The sequence below is a fragment of the Mya arenaria genome, chromosome 16, assembly GCF_026914265.1.
Source record: "Mya arenaria isolate MELC-2E11 chromosome 16, ASM2691426v1".
In the NCBI taxonomy this organism is placed as follows: Eukaryota; Metazoa; Mollusca; class Bivalvia; order Myida; family Myidae; genus Mya; species Mya arenaria.
Genome location: NC_069137.1, coordinates 1,036,139 through 1,058,649, shown reverse-complemented (window position 1 = coordinate 1,058,649; position 22,511 = coordinate 1,036,139). Strand labels below are relative to the sequence as shown.

At 38.3% G+C, this 22,511-nt stretch overlaps 1 protein-coding gene across 2 annotated transcripts; it reads right to left on the bottom strand.

The window, feature by feature from the left end:
* Window positions 1-2,154: 2,154 nt before the first annotated feature.
* LOC128221123 (fibroleukin-like) lies at window positions 2,155-22,190 on the bottom strand. Of its 2 annotated transcripts, XM_052929582.1 has the most exons (8): window positions 21,979-22,190; window positions 17,205-17,816; window positions 16,307-16,453; window positions 15,962-16,108; window positions 6,152-6,285; window positions 5,925-6,021; window positions 5,372-5,536; window positions 2,155-4,821 (listed from the first exon to the last, which is right to left on the bottom strand). In XM_052929582.1, the coding sequence occupies exons 2-8, from the start codon at window positions 17,806-17,808 to the stop codon at window positions 4,547-4,549; spliced, it is 1,569 nt and encodes a 522-aa protein (XP_052785542.1). In that variant the 5' UTR covers window positions 17,809-17,816; window positions 21,979-22,190; the 3' UTR covers window positions 2,155-4,546. The 2 variants fall into 2 exon arrangements, with proteins under 2 accessions (XP_052785542.1, XP_052785543.1); XM_052929583.1 differs by lacking the exons at window positions 15,962-16,108; window positions 21,979-22,190 and having other exon boundaries at window positions 17,205-17,861.
* Between the last annotated feature and the right edge of the window lie 321 nt (window positions 22,191-22,511).

Here is a 22,511-nt window from a genome sequence, read left to right as displayed (position 1 = left end):
ACTAATAAGATTGAATTAAAGATGTTTTAGATGAATACATACTCATATGTGTTGGTCTCTCATTTGAAAAAAAATAATTATTCGAATATTTTTGGTTCTGGTCTATAGAGATCTCTTAATATAAACAATGAATGTTTAATGTACTGGTCCCTAGGCATCTCTAAATATATACAGTGAATGTTTGATGAACTGGTCCATAGGGATCTCTTAATATATACAGTGAATGTTTTCTGTTCTGGTCCTTAGAGATCTCTTAATATATACAGTGAATGATTTCTGTTCTGGTCCATAGGGATCTCTTAATATAGACAGTGAATGTTTGATGTACTGGTCCCTAGGGATCTCTTAATATATACAGTGAATGTTTGATGTACTGGTCCCTAGGGATCTCTTTATATAAACAATGAATGTTTGATGTACTGGTCCTTAGGGATCTCTTAATATATACAGTGAATGTTTGATGTACTGGTCCCTAGGGATCTCTTAATATATACAGTGAATGTTTGATGTACTGGTCCCTAGGGATCTCTTAATATATACAGTGAATGTTTGATGTACTGGTCCCTAGGGATCTCTTAATATATACAGTGAATGTTTGATGTAATGGTCCCTAGGGATCTCTTAATATATACAGTGAATGTTTGATGTACTGGTCCCTAGGGATCTCTTTATATAAACAATGAATGTTTGATGTACTGGTCCTTAGGGATCTCTTAATATATACAGTGAATGTTTGATGTACTGGTCCCTAGGGATCTCTTAATATATACAGTGAATGTTTGATGTACTGGTCCCTAGGGATCTCTTAATATAGACAGTGAATGTTTGATGTACTGGTCCCTAGGGATCTCTAAATATATACAGTGAAAGTTCGATGTACTGGTCCTTAGAGATCTTTAAATATATACAGTGAATGTTTGAGGTACTGGTCCCCAGGGATCACTAAACGTGGACAGTGAATGCTTGAGGACTTGGCCGTTAGGGATCATTAAATGTATCTTACTGTTAATTGAAAATATAATTACGCTTTTAATATTCCGGTGCAAGCGAGATATTCAAACTTACTGACAATGTTTTTTTAAATACATCGAGACTTCTACTGTAATATTTTGGATAATATATTATATGAAAAGCCACTTAGAGTACCCGGAGTAAACCCACTTGTCCATCTTGGTGACCACAAACCAAACTCACATGCGCCTAGGCCGGGAATCGAACCTCGATCGCTTAGGGGAGAAGCGAGTGCACTAACCACTGCGCTAACCGGACAACCGTTCATCCACAACACAAGACCACACTCTCGCGCAACATCTCGCGAAAGTGATAAATATTATAAAGCTGCAAAAGCTTGTTTCACATTTGTTGTAAAATTAAATAAGTTTAAACTAATAAGCACAATTATATCGTCCCTGCTTAATCAGGTATCCAATGGCCTGTACCAGTTTTAATACAAGGTGCCTTAGCATAAACCTTCAATATGTTTCAATATTTTATATTTTACGTCATAAATAAACCTAAACTACTGGCACACGCCAGTTCAAAACATTGAAGATGCAATCGTACTCCAAAATAAGATTTACCACAATAAATACAAATGTTTTAAAATACCAAATTTGATGAATAAATGTCGAAGAAAATGGTAATGGTGAAGACAATCGAGTTTATTTGACAGAAATGTGCTGAATACACACGTATTTCGATAGTAATCACAATAAATATTTAAGCACTCACCAATCATTTAATATTGTTACGTGTTCAGCTATTAGATACACGGATAAAATCTGGTTATCAGTTATCAAAATTTCCATTATTGCATTAATTAGCATATTAAAAGGTTTATCACTAAAAATTGATTTCTGTTATACATGTGTATGCATTGATTTTTAACACACTTTGCTGTTAAGATGGTATGTACATGCCCGATATTGAAGTTTCCAAATGTTAAGATCTAGATACGAACGATTACTTCTTCAAAATATGTCAAGATTATCAGGGTACCAGTCTACTGTTTTACGTGCGACGCCAGAATAGTTTGTTTACGATTTTCTATCACCGGTCAAAGTTAGAGAGCGGCCAGCATGGACGAAAACAACACATTCGAAATGTCAACACGGACAACAAAACTAGCAGAATAAAATCAACAACAACATAACATAAAAGTAATCGATTTAATGTTGCTACATAACAACGACCAATTATGTTTGCAAAATAAAAATTCACAAAGGCCAATGTTTATCAACATTACGCCACGAAAAAAAGTTTATACACGTTCAAGATAGTTATTAGATAATCATTCAAAAGTAACACTTAAGTAATTTTTACATTCATCAACATGTTGGAATTGGTATTTATCGCGTTTCCATTGAGTCGTTTTTTTATTCTAGAAGGGTTTGTACACATTTCTGGTGGAAAAACATTTTCGTCGAATTCAATTTTTTTTTAAATAAATCACTACGTCACTAAGATGTTTTTGTTTTGTTTTAAAACAGCAACTGGTGATACAAACGGAACAAAAGCCTTCATCCAACATATATATTTATGAGAATGACTACACACATCCTAAATATAAGAAATAATACATAGTACAAAAACATGTAAAATAATACAAAATGAAAGGGATTACTTTCAGATATCGCATGTTAGCGAACATTTATTTTCAGCTGTTTACATATTGACCTTTATAATTTATTAAAATTTACAGCCACCAGTTACTCTTATAACGAACGAACGAACGAAAGTGTATTCAATAAAAGGCCTCCAGCCCATAACACATGTTACAGTGCAAAATCAAATATAAAAAATGCATATATGTAACTAAATACGAGTTCTGTCTTTTGGTTAAAAAAGTTAAGTGTAATCTATAGCTAACATGAGTTTATGAACGTTAATAGCAGTGGATTTAATATGGGTAACATTTTCCGATGCCATCAGATTATAGAAATAAACATTGACGGTATTTCTACGACACCAAGAAAACAAATAATTTCAGCATGGAGTTTATGACAATAGGTTCTAAATCAAGCCAATGATTTTCATACAGGAAAAGTATGTTGCTTTTCCAAAAGAACATAGTGACGTCAGACCTCAATCGCTCAATGCTTTTACAGTTTCAGTTTCAGGCTAGTGGCAATAGCAGCAAATACACGCCTTTTGCCAAACACAACCAGCCTAATGTATACAAATATGGCGATACAAAAGAAAAAAAAGTAAACATATTAATATCTGACAAGTATATACAAACTACTTATAAACAGTCGAAACCCGTTTGCTCGAGGTCGCTCGGCTCGAATTCCTCGTTGGCTTGAATGAGATGTAAAAAGACCGATGTATTTATACAAAAGGTAAGCGTTCCCGCTTGGCTCGAATTTACCGAGGCTCGAGGTAATTACGCCGATCCGTGTGCGTTCAAGCCAACGGGATTCTACTGTATCTCAAATGAATAAAGCAATAAATTGCATGAAATAAAGAAGAAACGACAGCAAAAGCATCAGTACGTTTTGTCATGGGATTAAATTTTGAAAGATTTCTAATATTCCCACTATTAGTACTAGACATGATGATACATATTTATTTATAGTGTTCATAGATTAAATCAGGATATATTTAGTTCTCAGGTCAGTAAACAAAGGACAACTGCACAAAAGTTATACTCTGATTCAACCATATTGGTATTACATATTTAACGTTTAAATACACACGTGGCAATATGATGTCACACCTGTCATTGTACAAAACTGCACTCTCACAGATTGAACGTTTAAATACCCACGTGGCAATATGAAGTCACACCTGTCATTGTACAAAACTGCACTCTCACAGATTGAACGTTTAAATACACACGTGGCAATATGAAGTCACACCTGTCATTGTACAAAACTGCACTCTCACAGATTGAACGTTTAAATACACACGTGGCAATATGAAGTCACACCTGTCATTGTACAAAACTGCACTCTCACGGATTGAACGTTTCGACCACTTGTTTTAGTCTGGGATCGTGCCATCTTTTGCGAAAATCCTTGAAAACCATGTATATAAGACTGGTGACAAAAATTAGATAGCAGATTTTGATATTTAAGTTCAATAGTTTTTGTTTTGTGCATTTTCTTAAACCGTAAGTAACGCTTTAAGCCTCAAAACATTGATTTTCGAACGAAAATATAAAAATCTACGATCTTATCTTTTGTTAGCAATCTCCTATCATTGGTTTGCAGGTATTTAAGCAAATATTTGCTCTTTCCAAGACAAACAATAAAAAAACAAGTTGTAAAAATAGTGTATCTTTGCAAAACAAGTTGTAAAAATGGTGTATCTGTGCAAAACAAGTTGTAAAAAATGGTGTATCTGTGCAAAACAACTTGAAAAAAAAGTTTTATCTGTGCAAGTGCAGTTTTAGAACTATTAAGAACAAACAAATATAACCTGATAAACTTGTTAAATTTGATGAAATATTTGCCCCTTAATCATTTGTGTAGAACCATTCTTAATTGAATGTAAAATAATACATAAACTAGAAAAAGAAAAGCACGAGTTGGTCAAACGATGACTACACAGAAGGTCTGAACATCATTCTGCTGGTTTTTAAAGATTCGTTACTATCAAATGTCATAGCGGTGTGGTTTCTGATGCTGACATAAGTTCCGGGTGTGTAGTACAAGCCATTCAGGTTCGCCCTATAGGTGCAGGCTCTGTACCACCATGCTCCATGATGGTAAACGGCACAATTATTACTGCCCCAACGGTCGTTATCATGGTCGAATGTGGTAAAGGCAGAACCGTTTGCATAGGTATTAAACTGAAGCCCATTCGGAAGCACTGCAACTAAACATTAATATTTGAATTTATTAAACAAATGTTAAGTGTTTTCATATGTACTGCAATTGATAATTTTTATTCGAAAGTTGGCATTGTTAACGTTTACATTGAACTAATATTGCTTTGACATTATTGTATACGTTTAATGTTACAATAAAGTATGTTACGATACATAATGTAGTTCCATGCGAATTAGAATATTTTAGTGCACTTAAAAGCTACGAATTTTTTTATATATAAAATGATATAACTACGTGATTAATTCGCATTTCATTTCAACTCTTTGACTCACTTTTCAAAATAATATTTGATATTATGTCATTTTGAGTGTTGAATACACAAGGAAAACAACTTGTTTCCTACACTTTTCGGATCCGTAAAACATCGATATGGTAAAATGGTATTTTCATAGCCAAAAATGCGACATCGCAACAATCGTTTATTATTATAGTTTGATTTCCAATGCTATTCTGATAATTTGAATTATCAACATCTTACCTTTATGTACTTATTTGACCTTTAACTACAATTCAAAGTTTTTCAAAAGTATACTTACGTCCCCTTTCTGACAGTGCATCTCCTACATGTAAGGTATAATTAGACCCGGCTCCCACACTGAAGTCAGCGTATACGATATAGGCGGTGCTGTCATTGGCGCGTGTGATGTCAATTCTTAAATCATGTGCTGTCCGGGATGTCATCTCATGCATCAATTTGAGACCTGAGAAACATTGTTATTTGAATCAGACTTGTGTGTTGCCAGTTAACCTAATCGTCATTGGCGAATAATTGTTATTTGATATAAACTAAATGTGAACTTTGCAGTTCCATAAATCAAAATGGTCAGTGCAAATATTAGCGCAAAAAACTCAATTATTTTTTAATGGCCACGTTATTTATAGATTTTTTTCTATAATAACTCAGAACAAATATAAAGCAGAATTTAACCTGTTTAACGCTATACCAAATCAGTTACATGTTAAAAAAACACCCATATCGCCAAAAAATTAACGTGTTTCTGCGACGTTATATGAATCTTAGATGATCAAAATTACAAAGAAATCCAGAACGCACAGTTTTTTAATAATTTGATCCCTACGTTCACATACCCAACCAGAATTCTCCTTGCAGAGATCCAAACCCATTCTCGTATGAGGAAAAGTTACGGTAGAAATCCACACTTCCGTCCACACGATGTTGAAACACCTACAAATGTTAAAGAATTAAACCACGATGTCTTTTGCTGACTTTTAAACCGCATGTGTTCATATAAAACCATGATCTGTTTTATATAGTAACCACTACATACATTGTGAACAATAATATACACACTCACTGTCCAGCCTCCTTGATCGGTATCCATATCGCAGAACACTTTCGCATGTTGGTTTGTTTTCCATGTTGTGATATGGTAGACGCCAGAGGGCACACTGCCTAAGTTCTGCCTTATTTCCGAACAGTCAGCAAAAGCTGGAAGAAAATAAATTTTGATGGATCCTACAGAAACACAAAGTGAAATAAAGAAGAACATCTTTTGAAACTGCTCATTACCTGAAGCAACGTATCCAATCATCAGCCAAAACCTTAATTTTATTTTCAAGAAAAAATATGACGTTTCAAATGGTTCCGAAACACCGGAAAAGAAAACCATGTCATTATACAAGTTGACGACTTTTTACAGACGTAACACTGCGGGACTCCAAATGAAGCACATTACCTTAATGCATTTATTTTACCATCTATGATATCCTCCAATAATCCCATCTCTGTAAAAATGGATAAACAGAAACAAAAATGAGAAAAAAAGTTATGTTTTACTAACATATGATTTAAATACAAAAGATACCAGCACCCCCCATATCACCAGCAACGCCAATACCACGTGCCCCACCCCATATCACCAGCAACGCCAATACAACGTGCACCACCCCATATCACCAGCAACGCTCTCAAATTTAGACAAAATGTTTCTATATCACCTGTAACGTGTGCACATCACCTACAACGCCCCCTTCATTTTGCATCGTTCCCATTTCACAAGCAACGCACCCATATCACAGACAACGCCCCCATATCATAGGCAACGCGTCCGTATAACAAGCAGAGTTCCATATCACGAGCAACGTCCTTTATCATTTGCAACGCTTTAATATAACTTGCCACGCCAACATATTTCAAGAGATGACACCATATCACAAGCAACGGCCCCATATCTACAGCAAGGCCCTCACATCAGAAGCCACGGCCCGTTATAACATGTAACGCCCCCATATAATAAGAAACGCACATTTATCACATACAAAATCCTGTAATCAAACGAAACGCCCCTTTATCACTTCGAAACGCACCATTATAACTTAAATAGCACATATATCACTTACAACGCCTTTATCTAAATTGAATGACAAAATATAATCAGGAACTCTCATATATCATAAGCAACGTCTTAAATATAACCAACAATGTTTAATATATCATCAGCAATGCCGAATATATCACCTGCAATTCCCTAATAGTAAAGCAATACCCATATTTCATCAGCAATGCCAAATATATCACCCGCAATTTCCTAATATTAAAGCAATACCTATATATCATCAGCAATGCCAAATATATCACCTGCAATTCCCATATATATCATCAGCAATGCCAACTATATCACCCGTAATTCCCTAGTATCAAAAGCAAAACCAATATATCACCAGCCACACTAAATGAAGTTATTTAGCACTGAGATCGTCCATGGAATGATTTCCATAATCATACGGATTCATTTACAACTTACCGTGAGAAGTATGAACAATTGGACACGAAATATTACATGCAATACAAAATACGTTTGATCACAATTATAAACGGGTCAAATCAAAATATTTTGCAAGCGGAATGAGATAAGAAAGAACAAATACATTTAAAATATGCGCAAGGTTTTCTTTCTAATGAAGCCAAATGTATGAATATGGGCATAGCATAAAGATCATAAAAACGATTTTAGTTTACTGACGCAGAAGCAGACGATAATGATATACAAAAAATATTGTTGGCAATCAGATATCAAAAATATAATTAAAAGTAGTAACCCGAAACAATTAAAGCAAGTATACATTCAATTAGCTTAATAATAATTAAAATCCATATTCAGAAAGACAAATTTGATCTGTAAACGTGAACTAATCCATTACTTAATAACATCGAAACTTTGTAACAAAGTCATATTTGTCTAAACTTTCTCTCAGTAATAAGGAATGTATCTTATATTATGCCGTTGTGCTACTTAGAAAATAAGTACATATAAATCGACGTATTACGCTACTGTTTATACATGCAGATTGACGCAAGTCAAGGCGCATAGCAACTGGCAACTGCCAAGCGGCGACAAATTTAGACACTGATTGTTCATTCGGGTATCGATTGGCTGGTTTGACTTGCTGTCTTTGTCATGTCAATTTACAATGTAGTTATACTTGTGGTTAGCATGGTAAGCTTGTTCATTGCTTCATCTCAATTAGCTATGTGATTGTTTACGAATTTAATGTATAATGAAAGAAAACAAATGCCGGAATTTCACGTTTGAACACAAAAGCTTTCTTAACATAGAATGTATACTGTATTACCACAACATACCATTTTCCAGTTGGAGGAACAAAAAATAAATTGGAAATGTCATTATCTAGATTGGTTGTTTAAAAAGAATATTTTTTATTGAACATCAGGAAAATGTTGAAATATTATTTACCCTCATATTACCAGCAACGCCCTATATCACCAACAAAACCCTCATACTACCAGTAACGCCCCTTTATCACAAACTACACCCTCATATTACCAGCAACGCCCCTATTTTACCGACTACACCCTTATATTATCAGTAACGCCCCTATATAAAAACTACACCCTCATATTACCACTAACGCCCCTATATCCCAAACTACACCCTCATATTACCAGTTACGCCCCAACATTATAAACTACACCCTCATATTACCAGTTACGCCCCAACATTATAAACTACGCCCTCATATTACCAGTTACGCCCCAACATTATAAACTACTCCCTCATATTACCAACTACACACTCATAATACCAGCAATGCCATTATATCACCAACTACACACTAAATTTACCAGCAAAAACCCTATATCACAAACTACACCCTGATATTACCAGCAACTCCCCTATATCACCAACTACACCCTGATATTACCAGCAACTCCCCTATATCACCAACTACACCCTTATATTACCAGCAACTCCCCTATATCACCAACTACACCCTCATATTATCAGTAACTCCCCTATATCACCAAATTCACCCTGATATTAACAGCAACGTCACTGTATCACCAACAACACCCTCATATTAACAGCAACGCCCCTATATCACCAACTAAACCCTCATACAACCTGTAATACTACACCCTCGTATTACCAGAAACGCCCCTATATCATTAACTACACACTCATATTACCAGCAACGCCCCTATATCACCAACTACACCCTCATATTACCACTAACGCCCCTATATCACCAACTACAACCTCACATTACCTGCACAGCCCCTTTATCACAAACTTCAACCTCATATAACCAGTAAAGCCCCTATATCACCAACTACACCATCAGTTTACCAGTTACGCCCCTATAACTCCAATTACAATCTCATATTACAAGCACCGCCCCTATATTACCAACTACACCCTCATATTACCAATTACGCTCCTATATCACCAACTACAACCTCATATTACCAGTAACGCCCCTATTCACCGGATATAACCTTACATTGCCAACAACGCCACTATATCCCATACTTCACCCCCATATACCAGTAACGCTCCTATATCTCCAATTACAACCTCATATTTACAGTAAAGTCCCTATATCATCAACTACACCCTAATATTACAAGCAACGCCACCTTATTCACTAACATCACCATCATATTACCAGCAACGCCTAATACATCACCAACTACAGCCTCATATTACCAGTAACGTCTCTATATCACCAACTACACACTCATACTACCAGCAACGTCCCTAAATCACCAATTTCAACCTCACATTACCAGCAACGCCCCTATATTACCACCTACACCTTCATATTACCAGTAACTCCCCTTTATCACCAGCCACACCCTAATATTTCCTGCAACGCAACTATATCACCAACTATATCCTCATATTACCAGCAACGCCAATACATCACCACCCTTATATTACCAGCAACGCCACATAATCAACAACTACACCCTCATTTTACCAGTAACGCCCCTATTTCACCAACTACACCGGCAAATTACCGGTAACGCCCCTATATCTCCAATTAAAACCTGATATTTCCAGTAAGGCCACAAATTACCAATAACGCCCCTATTTCACCAACTACACCCTCATATTACCAGCAACGCCCCTATTTTACCGACTACAACCTTATAATACCAGCAATGCAACTATATCTCCAACTACACCCTCAAATTACCAGTAACGCCCCTATATCTCTAATTACAACCTCATATTACCAGTAACGCCGCTTTATCACCAACTACACCCTCATATTACCAGTTACGCCCATATATCTCCAATTACAACCTCATATTACCAGTAACGCCCCTATATAACCAACTAAACCCTTATATTACCAGCAACGCCCCTATTTCACCAACTACACCGTCAAATTACCAGTTACGCCCCTTTCTCTCCAATTACAACCTCATATTTCCAGTAACGCCACTTTATCACCAACTACATCCTTAATTTACCATTCAATTCCCTATATCACCAACTACACCCTCATTTTTCCAGCAAAGCCCCTATTTCACCGACTTCAACCTCATATTACCAGCAACGCCCCTATATCTCCAATTATACCTTCATATTACCAGTTACGCCCTTATCTCTTCAATTACAACCTGATATTTCCAGTAACGCCACTATATCACCAACTACAGCCTCAAATTACCAATAACGCCCCTATATCACCAACTACACACAATTATATTACCAGCAACGCCCCTATTTCACCGACTACAACCTCATATTACCAGCAACGCCCCTATATCTCCAACTACACCCTCATATTACCAGTAACGCCCCTATTTCACCAACTACACCGTCATATTATTAGGAACGCCCCTATATCTCCAACTACAACCTGATATTACCTGCAACGCCCCTATATCACCAACTTCAACCTCAAATTACCAGCAAGGCCCCTATATAACCGACTATAACCTCATATTACCAGCAACGCCCCTATATCACCATTTACACCCTCTTATTACCAGCAACGCTTCCATATTAACGACTTCACTGACATATTACCAGACACGCCCCCGTATTCACCAACTACACCCTCGTATTACCAGCAACGACCCTTTATCACTAACTACACCCTTTTATTATCAGTAACACCCCTATATTACCAACTACCACCTCACATTAGAAGCAACACCATTTTAACACCAACAACCCCTCATATTATCAGCAATGCTCCGATATCACTTGCAACTTCCCATATCGCCAGTCATTCCCCATAATCACCAGCAGAGCTCCCAGCGATCTTGCAATTTACCGTATCATCAGCAACTCCCAATATCACAAGTAATGACCAATATCATTAGCAACGCCCTTATATCATCCGCAAGCCCCCTTATCATCAGCAAGGCCCCAATATCATAAGCAAAGCCCCCATAACATCAGCAAGGCCCAATCACATCAGCGAGGCCCATGTCATCAGCAACGCCCATCTCATTAGCAAGGCTCCGATATCAAAAAGCAAAGCCCAAATCATCAGCAACGCCCATATCACCAGCAAGGCCTCATATCATTAGCAAGGCGCCATAACATATGCTAGCCCCAATATGGCATGGCCCTATAACATCGGCAAGGCCCCATACCATCAGCAAGACCATCAGCAAGGTCCTTATATAAACAGCAAGCCCTAATTATATCAGCAAGGACTCCAAATCAACTGCAATGCCTCTATATCATCAGCAAGGCCCCCATATCACTAGCAATGCCACCATATCACCAGCAAGGCCCCCATATCATCAGCAATGCCTCCATATCATCAGCAATGCCCCATATCATCGGCAATGCCTCAATATCAATGCCTCCATATCATCAGCAAGGCCCCCATATCATCAGCAATGCCTCCATATCATCAGCAATGCCTCCATATCATCAGCAATGCCCCATATCATCAGCAATGCCTCCATATCATCACAAATGCCCCCAAATCATCAGCAACGCCCATATCACCAGCAAGGCCCCATATCATTAGCAAGGCGCCATAACATATGCCAGCCCCAATATTATCAGCAGGGCTACCATATCTTCAGCACACTCCCATATCGCGTGCAAGGACCCATATCATACACAAGGCCCCATATGATCAGCAAGGTCCCTATGTCATCAGCTCCAATATCATATGCAAGGTCCATAGTAACAGCCCGGCTCCAACTCATCAGCAATGCCTCCATATCATCGGCAATGCCCCATAGCACAAGAACGGATTCCATATTATCAGTAAGCCCCCATTATCTCAGCAAGGACTTAAAATCACACGCAAGGTCCTCACATCATCAGCATGGCCCTATAACATCGGCAAGGCCCCTTACCATCAGCAAAGCCATCAATCATCAGAAAGCCCCTCCCCCCCAATATATCGGCAAGGACTCAAAATCATCTGCAAGTCCCCTATATCATCAGCAAGGCCCCATATCATAAGGAAGTTTCCATATCATCAGCAAGGCTCAATATTATCAGCAAGGCCTCATATCATCAGCAATGCCTCAATATCATCAGCAATGCATCCATATCACCAGCAATGCACCATATCATCAACAATGCCTCAAAATCATCAGCAATGCCTCCATATCATCAGCAATGCCTCCATATCATCAGCAAGGCCCCTTATTATCAACAATGCTTCATATCATCAGCAATGCCTCAATATCATTAGCAATGCCTCAATATCATCAGCATTGCCTCCACATCATCAGCAATGCCTCCATATTGTCAGCAAGGCTCCATATTATCAGCAAGGCCCCATATCATCAGCAATGCCTAAATATCATCAGAAATGCCTAAATATCATCAGCAAGGTCCTTATATAAACAGCAAGCCCCAATTATATCAGCAAGGACTCCAAATCAACTGCAATGCCTCTATATCATCAGCAAGGCCCCCATATCACTAGCAATGCCACCATATCACAAGCAAGGCCCCCATATCATCAGCAATGCCTCCATATCATCAGCAATGCCCATATCATCGACAATGCCTCAATATCAACAGCAATGCCTCCATATCATCAGCAAGGCCCCCATATCATCAGCAATGCCTCATATCATCAGCAATGCCTCCATATCATCAGCAATGCCCCATATCATCAGCAATGCCTCCATATCACCACAAATGCCCCCATATCATCAGCAATGCCCTATATCATTAACAATGCCTCTATATCATCACAAATGCCTCCATACCATCAGCAATGTCCCATATCATCAGCAATGCCCCATATCATCAACAATGCCCCCATATCATCAGCAACGCCCCATATCATCAACAATGCCCCCATATCATCAGCAACGCCCCATATCATCAGCAATGCCCCCATATCATCGGCAATGCCCGATATCATCAGCAATGCCTCAATATCATCAGCAATGCATCCATATTATCAACAATGCCTCCATATCAACAACAATGCCCCATATCATCAACAATGCCCACATATCATCAGCAATGCCCCATATATTCAGCAAAGCCCATTTATCATACGCATTGCCCCATATTAATAATAAATATTATCAACACGGATTCCATATCATCAGCAAGGCCCCCATATCATCAGCAATGCCTCATATCATCAGTAATGCCTCCATATCATCACAAATGCCCCCATATCATCAGCAATGCCCTAGATCATTAACAATGCCTCTATATCATCAGAAATGCCTCCATACCATCAACAATGTCCCATATCATCAGCAATGCCTCCATATCATCAGCAATGCCCCAAATCATCAGCAATGCCCCCATATCATCAGCAATGCCCCATATCATCAGAAATGCCCCCATATCATCGGCAATGCCCGATATCATCAGTAATGCCTCAATATCATCAGCAATGCCTCCATATTATCATCAATGCCTCCATATTAACAAAAATTCCCCATATTATCAACAATGCCCCCATATCATCAGCAATGCCCCATATATTCAGCAAAGCCCATTTATCATACGCATTGCCCCATATTAATAATAAATATTATCAACACGGATTCCATATCATCAGTAAGCCCCCATATCACCAGCAAGGCCTCCATATCATCAGCAAGGATTCCATATCATCACAAATGCCCCCATATCACCAGCAAGGCTTCCATATCATCAGCAAGCCTTCCATATCATCGACAAGGCTTCCATATCACCAGCAAAGCCCCCATATCACCAGCAAGGCTTCCATATCATCAGCAAGGATTCCATATCATCAGCAAAGCCCCCATATCACCAGCAAGGCTTCCATATCATCAGCAAAGCCCCCATATCACCAGCAAGGCTTCAATGTCATCAGCAAGGCTGCCATGTCATCAGCAAAGCCCCAATATCACCAGCAATGATTCCATATCACCAGCAAGGCTGCCATATCATCAGCATGGCTTCCATATCATCAGCAAGGCTTCCATATCATCAGCAAAGCCCCCATATCATCAGCAAAGCCCCAATATCACCAGCAAGGCTTCCAAGTCATCAGCAAGGCTTCCATATCATCAGCAAAGCCCCCATATCACCAGCAAGGCTTCCATGTCATCAGCAAGGTTGCCATATCATCAGCATGGCTGCCATATCATCAGCAAAGCCCCCATATCACCAGCAAGGCTTCCATATCACCAGCAAGGCTTTCATATCATCAGCAAGCCTTCCATATCATCGACAAGGCTTCCATATCACCAGCAAAGCCCCCATATCATCAACAATGCCCCAAATCATCAGCAAGGCTGCCATATCATCAGCAAGGCCCCATATCATCAGCCAATGCCCAATATAATCAGCAAGGCTGCCATATCATCAGCATTGCACACATATCATCAGAAATGCCTCCCTATCATCAGCAGGACCCAAATCATCAGCACTTCCCATATCATCAGTAAGGCCCAATATCATCAGCAAGACCCTCATATCACTAGCAAGGACCCATACCACACGCAACGCCCCCACATCAGCGTCAATGTAGCGATGCTACTTTCAACACCGCCTTTCAACAGCAATGCCCCCATATCACCAGCAACGCCCCAATAGACATTGCAAGGCCCTACTATCACCAGCGATGTCCCCGTATCACGAACAAAGCCCCATATTACCAGCAACGCCAATATATTACGCCCCATTCAATTCAATTTAAACGCACACAATGCCCCTATAACACATGGTACGCCTTAATATGTACACCGACGTCATTATATCTCTAGCAACGGCCTTATTTGAACAGCAGTGCCCAGAGTTCCTTTGACCACGCACAAATGCCATAAACTTCATCATATCCCCAGCAACGCCCCAATATCTTGAACAAAGCCACCATGCTCCCAGAAACGCCTTCAATTTAGTTCTAACGCCCACTTATGACAAACAACGCACACATATTACCAGCAACGCCCCAACATCACCACAAACGCCCATCATATCACAAGCAACGCTCAAATTTAACAAGCAACGTCCATATATCACCAGCAACGCAGATATATCACTTTCTAAATCACCAGCAACACTCCCATATCATCAAAAACGTTCCCATATTACAAGCAATGCCCTTTTATCAATTGTAGCACTAACGTAGGCTAGACTAAAGTGAATGTAATAAATTTGAAAACTATCAAAAATACCATTATCAGGACAACGGAGACTACCTTTAAGTATATGTAATATATTTCAAAACTTAACGAAGACCATTGCTCGGGCAACGGATGTTACCACGAATCGTATGTAGTGAATCCGATTAACTATGAAAACAACATTTCATGGGCGACGGATACTGTAAAAAAAAATACCAAAATAGTATTACCAGGGCAAACGATTCTAGCATGATTATTCAAGTTATTTTTATATCACTTTAATTTGATCAAACACGAATCTTACCTCGGATTTCTGTTCCATATCCTGTACAATTGGAGCCTCCGTGTCGCGGGGCGGGATTGTTACATTCTCTTGTTCGAAATTGTTTACCCTTCTCACAGTGAGTGACACAATTCGTCCATCCCATCCAAATTCCCCATTGTCCGTCCACTAGCAGAATATAATTTGTTAGGGTTATATTTGTTATTGTGATACTATTGATAGATGTTGTGACTAGGACCATGTTGTGTTCAGATAAACTTTCCTCTTGAAATTGTTTCCACAGATATCTCGTTTCTATTAGGAAGGCAAAACAAATGTGCAAGATCAATCATGCGGTTTTTTAATAAATTCAAACACGATTCTTACCTCGGATTTCTAGATCCTCTCCGGGACAACTGGCGCCTCCGTATAGCGGGGCAGGGTTGTTACACTCCCTTAAACGATACCATTGTCCTGTCTTACATCGGGTGTCACACTTCGTCCATCCCATCCAGTTTGCCCATTGGCCATCCACTAGCAGAAAATAAATCATTAATATCTGTAAATTAAATCCAAAGTGAACCTTTTTCGGTTACCGTTCGAAATCGGTAAGTAGCCCCTTTATGTATTAAAACATAAGTACTTGTTAATGCATACGTAGCCTCCTTTGTTTCATGTTAATGGTAAATTATATTTTCAAAATTAGTAAAATACTTTCAATTGAACGACCCGGAACTTTTGATATACTCTTCATTTCCAAATGGCCTGGTATTGGTGTTTGCTATCAAAATATGGCGAAAAAGAACTATGTGAAAAAGAACTATGTGTAATGGCTTGTGATCAAATTCCATGTATACCGTCTTAGCGTTTATACAGCTTGCGCACACACAAAAAAAGAGGTCATTCTTTATATTAACAATGCAAATAATTACTTATATTAATTCAAATGACTAGCCAAGAACTTTATAAGATATTTTCTATAAATAATCAGTGTAATTACGTTTGATGTGACAGCATTACGGCATAACGTTGAACATGAGAATATAGCGACGTTTTATGTATTTAACGCTGCAAGTGATAGCATTACTATAAATGATATAAAAAAATTATTCTTGGTTAAAAATTACATTATTATAAAGTCATGCATTTTCTATTTCACTTGAAAAAGCTAAAATACAGTTGCTGCTGTTGTTTCAACGTAGTCATAGATCCACAAAACTAGGACATTGGCATTTGCACGAAAAAGTGTTCATTACGTATCTGAGATGGCAATATAAGTGTTTACCTGGAAGCATGTTTTCGATTGAGGATACGCGGCTCGTAAGACTCCTTAAATCTGACATAATCGAATCGGATGACGACTTGTAAATTTTAGAATGTCTTTCAAGCTTATTGTCCATTGCGTTTGTTTGATTTGCCAAACGCTCATCCAAACTGCTTTGTGCATTTTGAAACTCGTCATCTATTTTTTTCATATGGTTTTTCATCTCAGTTTTCAAACTCATTAAAGCCACTTTTTCTTGCTTCATCGCAGTATTTATTGCAGTGTATTGGGACTTCATCATTTGCGTCACGGTGTTGGAAATTGTCGACTGAAAATTATTTGTAATTCCACCTAGTTTGGGTTCGTAGTTTTTCTGTGTCTCTGTAATACGTTCCAGTCCTTCCGCTAACTGCGTTTGCAAAGCAGACAGCGAGTTCTCGAGTTTTATCTCCAGTTTATCCATTCTTTCATCAAGCGAGGCATGTGACTTTCTGAATTCGTTATCAAGCGATAACACTTTTGAAAATGTTTGCATCAACAACTCATTGGTATTTGCGCATCGGTTTAACAGCACAGTGTAACTTGTTAGTATCACAAAAAGCATGTTTGCCTTACACACAGCCATGTTGAAACCTTCTGGTGAGAATCCAGGTGAAATTACAAATGAGACCAAATGGAATTCGCACAAAATTTATGATGAGCCGCTATGAGCAAAAATGAGCAGAAATGAGTCTTATAATTAATTTGACGCGATCGTGAAATATGCTGTAATGGTATCCTTTGATTTACAACCGAATCGAGGCGTCAATAGTATTGCGTATTTAGCCAAGTCTATGTCACATTTAAGTTAGTTGACCCTTGTTTTTTTTAAATGACACGGATCAGGTACTCAATGCCAAAAACGGTTTTCCTGAACGTTTCAGCTCAACTCAACTCAACTAAAAACAAATTTAATTTTGTGTTCAGTTTATGAGGACGAATACAAGACATACAACTCGAATTCAAACAGAAAAGCAATATGACCTGTTTACATGTACATCAAAGATTCAACTCAAATCTACTCAACTAAGAAGAGCTTTAATTGTACGTCCAGTTTGCATTCAATTACAAGGATGAATGAAAGACAAACAACAAGATATCAAGCAAATAAAAACATGGCACGTTTCTGCTTGTTGTGGTTCTACAATTATTCAGACTGTATAGTTGAGAGGCATGCTTGAAGCAATCCTGATTATGCCTGCCAACTTGAGTGCTGTTTTAATGGTTTTTAAGTGTTCAGCTGTGGAAAACTTGAAACACATGCCTGGTTATCAAGTGTTTCCTGATATACTTGAACGTATATTTCAAACATGAAATGTCTTATCATAACATCGTTGGTTATCTGGTGTTTCCTGATAAACTTGAACGTAAATTTCAAATTTGAGCTACTTTGTCTGGGATCTGTGAAACTGATATATCCACATACAACAGTATGATATTGGCTTGCTTTGTTCTATAGTGCAGTGTTTAAGCAACCTCGTTTTTTACGTTTTGGTGAGATTGGTATTTTTTTTACTTATATAATTTTTATATTAGTCATGATTTTCGTCAATTGTTTTTATACAAAATTATAAAAAGGCTCAAGATTAACGAATTTACTCCAAATATCGTACGAAATCTTAGTGTTAACTTCTTTTACGGATTGACACAGAATCATTACACTATTTTGTTTTATAATCATGGCAGTATTGTACAAGATACCTTATAATCCAAGGTAACGACATAAGTAAAGGCATTGTTGATGAAGATATGTCAAATTGGGTAGGATATGACTGGTGGTGATTTTTGGCGACATAGAGAATGTGCGACAGTTGTAATCTGCACAATAACACAACTGTATGGTAGTGGAAGCGCGCGACATACAATAACTTTATGGCGGTGACAGTTTGCGATATAAATAAACTACAATCAGTTGCAGTCTAGGGCATACACGGGTTATGGCTGTAATGGTGATGGTGCTGGTGCAAATTAATGGTAGTGATGATGGTACGGGTTATGTTGGTGTTGGTTGTGCGAGTAATGGCGTTGGTGGTGATGGTGGTTGTGCAGGTAATGGTGGTGGTGTAGGTGTGGATGATGGTGGTTGAAGGGGTAATGATGGTGTTGGTTGTGCGGTAAATGGTGATTGTGGTAATGGTGGTGGTGTGGGTAATGTTAGTGTTATTTGTGCGGGTAATGATTATGGTGTTGATGGTGATGGTGAGGGTAATGGTGATGATGGTGATGGTGGTGGTGGTTTTGTGGGTAATGTTGGTGATTGTGGTGGTGCGGGAAGTGTTAGTGGTACTGGTTGTGCGGATGATAGTGGTGGTTGTGATGGTATGGGTGATGATGATGATGGTGGTAATTGTGCGGGTAATGGTGACGGTGGTGATGGTGGCGATGCGGGTAATGGAGGTCGTGGTGGTGCGAGTAATAGTCGTGGTGGTTGTGCTGATAATGCTGTGCGGGCAATAGTGATGCTGGTTGTGTGCGTAATGGTGGTGCTGGTGCTGGTTGTGCGTGTAATGGTGAATATTGTTGTGCGAGTTATCGTGGTGTTGGTTGTGTGAGTAATTATTGTGTTTGTTGTGCTGGTAATGGTGATGGTTGTGGTTGTGGTGGTGCAAGTAATGGTAATAGTTGTGGTGGTGGTGGTGGTGCAAGTTATGGTGATGGTTGTGTTGGTGGTGGTGCAAGTAATGGTGATAGTTGTGGTGGTTGTGGTGGTGCAAGTAATGGTGATGGTTGTGGTGGTGGTGGTGGTACAAGTAATAATGTTGGTTCGGGTAATGGTAGTGTTGGTTGTGAGAGTAATGGTGGTGGTGAATGTGATGGTGGTGGTGGTGATGGGGTTTGATGCAGGTAAAGGTGGTTGTGTGGTTTATGATAGTGGTGAAGATGATACGGGTAATGGTGTTGGTATTGGTTGTGTTGGAAATGGTGGTGATGGTGGTGATTTTGTTGGTGCGGGTAAAAGGTGGGGCTGATGATGGTGTTGGTGCAGATAATGGTGGTGGTATTGGTTGTTCGGGTATTGGTGGTGATTGTGGTGGTGCTGGTGATAGTGGTGGTGTCAGTTGTGCGTGGAAGGTGGTGATTGTGGTAATGCGGGAAAAGGTGGTGCTGTAACGAGTGGTGGTGATGGTGGTGGTAGTGGTGGTATTGGTGATGATGATGATGGTGCTGGTAATGGTGATGATGGTGATGGTGCGGAAAATTATGGTATTGATGGTTGTAAGGGTGATGATGGTAGTTGTAAGGTAATGGTGATTATGATGATGATGATATTGATGGTAGTGGTGCTGGTAATGGTGATAGTGGTGATGGTAGTCGTGCGGGTAATGGTGATGGTGGTGGTGTGGGTAATGTTGTTGTTTGATGTGCGGGTAATGGTGATGTTGTTTGTGTGCTTAATGTGGTGGTTCTGGCTGTGCCTATAATGATGATGATGGTTATGCAATTAATAATGGTGTTTGATATTCTGGAAATGGTGGTGGTTGTGGTGGTGGTGGTGGTTGTTGTTGTGGTTGTGGTGGTGTTGGATGTGGTTTGGGTGCAGTTAATGGTGGTGGTTGTGGTCGTTGTTGTCGTGTTGGTTTCGATGGTAGTGGTGACGGTGGTGCTGCGGGTAATGGTGGCGGTTGTGGTGGTGGGGGACACTGAACTAGAGACACAATAAACACCACATACAGACCACACACATACCAACATAACTTTAACCATAGTATTCGTGTTTTAATTGGCATTGGAGAAAATGAGTTAAAAGTTTGATTTCCACTAAGCTAGAGACACAGCTAGAGAAACACTCGTATAAACACCGTATACAGACCACACACATATCAACATAGCTTTTACCGTACAACTCATGACCTGATTGACATTGAAGAAAACGCGTTGAAATTTTGATAGTCATGAAAACAGTATTGAAATACAAATTTGGGGAACTCAACTCAGCGTCGACATATATTGCGCTTTTTAAGGATAAACACACCAAAATATTTCTGTTTCACTTCTTAAACATATAAAGACGAAGCACATTTAATATTTCAATACATACTTTATCCTACAACATGTGTAAGGTAAGATTTCAATTATAAAATATATATATTTTACTTTTGAATAATTTTAAAACTGAAAATTCTGATAACCTATTTTCATGCAACTTATCTATGCTCCACATCATGATTTTTGGCCCCAATTTCCCAAAGTCCCTTATAACAGGATTAAGCTAAGCTCACTATTTTTGACGTTAAATAATTTGCGTAATATTTACTTTTTTATGAGTTTTTATATATTATATCTTTATGATAATCACAATAAACCATTTTTCATCAACCAAAATCTAATTTGAGTATGTATTTTGACTGTGAAAAAAGCTACTTACGCCTATTAAGCTTAAGAAAATTCGACAAATTGAGACTGAATATGATTAAAACATGTAACAGAGATAGTGAATGACTGCGACCAAAAACTCTGTATCAATTACTTCGTCAGATTTTACTATATTGGCGTTTTCCAGTGCGATTGCCGGTTACTATTTAAAGTGACACTCTTATTCAAAATCATAACATACAACAAACATACATTTTGACTGATAAGCCTTTAACTACTTACTAAATAATGCATTGATGGAAAACATTAATTACTGATAATGAGATTGTAACCGTGTATTTAATAGCTGAAAACGCAAATATATTAAATGATTGGTGAGTGCTAAAAAGTTTACTGTGATATACTATCGTTTCATAAGGTAGAAATACCATGTTTGCTGCACCTTTCTTTGAAATTAAACTCGGTATCCTTCATAAGAACCATTGTTTTACACATTTATTCATCCATTTTGGTATATTAAAACAATTGTATTATGTGAGGCAATTCTTATATGGTAGTAAGAGTGCATCTTTAAACAATGATTATCGATCAAACATTGTGTTTAGGATCTGTTAAGCACTTTGACTCATGGCATGTATACTCGCAAACATGTAAAGACACTTAGAAGTCCTCGGCTTGCCTACTTATTGTGTAAGTGTTCTCATAACATTATGATCCTAATGATCAAAATATTTCTACGTAGTTTATATTTAAGTACACATTCAAGTTTCTTCTTCAAAAAGCGCGTACAAAGTACTTAGGCAAGCTGGTGTGGGGCTTTTATTATACTTTATATGTAAACAACAGCAATGTCAGTACAAAACATGGTACAACATACATAGAGGAGGAAAAAGGCAATATCATATCAGATCATCATATTTGTTAATGTTGCATCTATATGAAGCTTATTCGTCGTGGTATCTTTTCATGTTAGAT

Excerpts from the sequence above, each read along its gene's own strand:
- LOC128221123 (XM_052929582.1), bottom strand. The coding sequence starts at position 17,808 with ATGGCTGTGTGTAAGGCAAACATGCTTTTTGTGATACTAACAAGTTAC. Across the intron at positions 5,537-5,924 it reads GCAAGGAGAATTCTGGTTGG|GTCTCAAATTGATGCATGAG; the intron begins GTATGTGAACGT and ends AATGTTTCTCAG. Across the intron at positions 4,822-5,371 it reads TGCACTGTCAGAAAGGGGAC|TTGCAGTGCTTCCGAATGGG; the intron begins GTAAGTATACTT and ends ATTAATGTTTAG.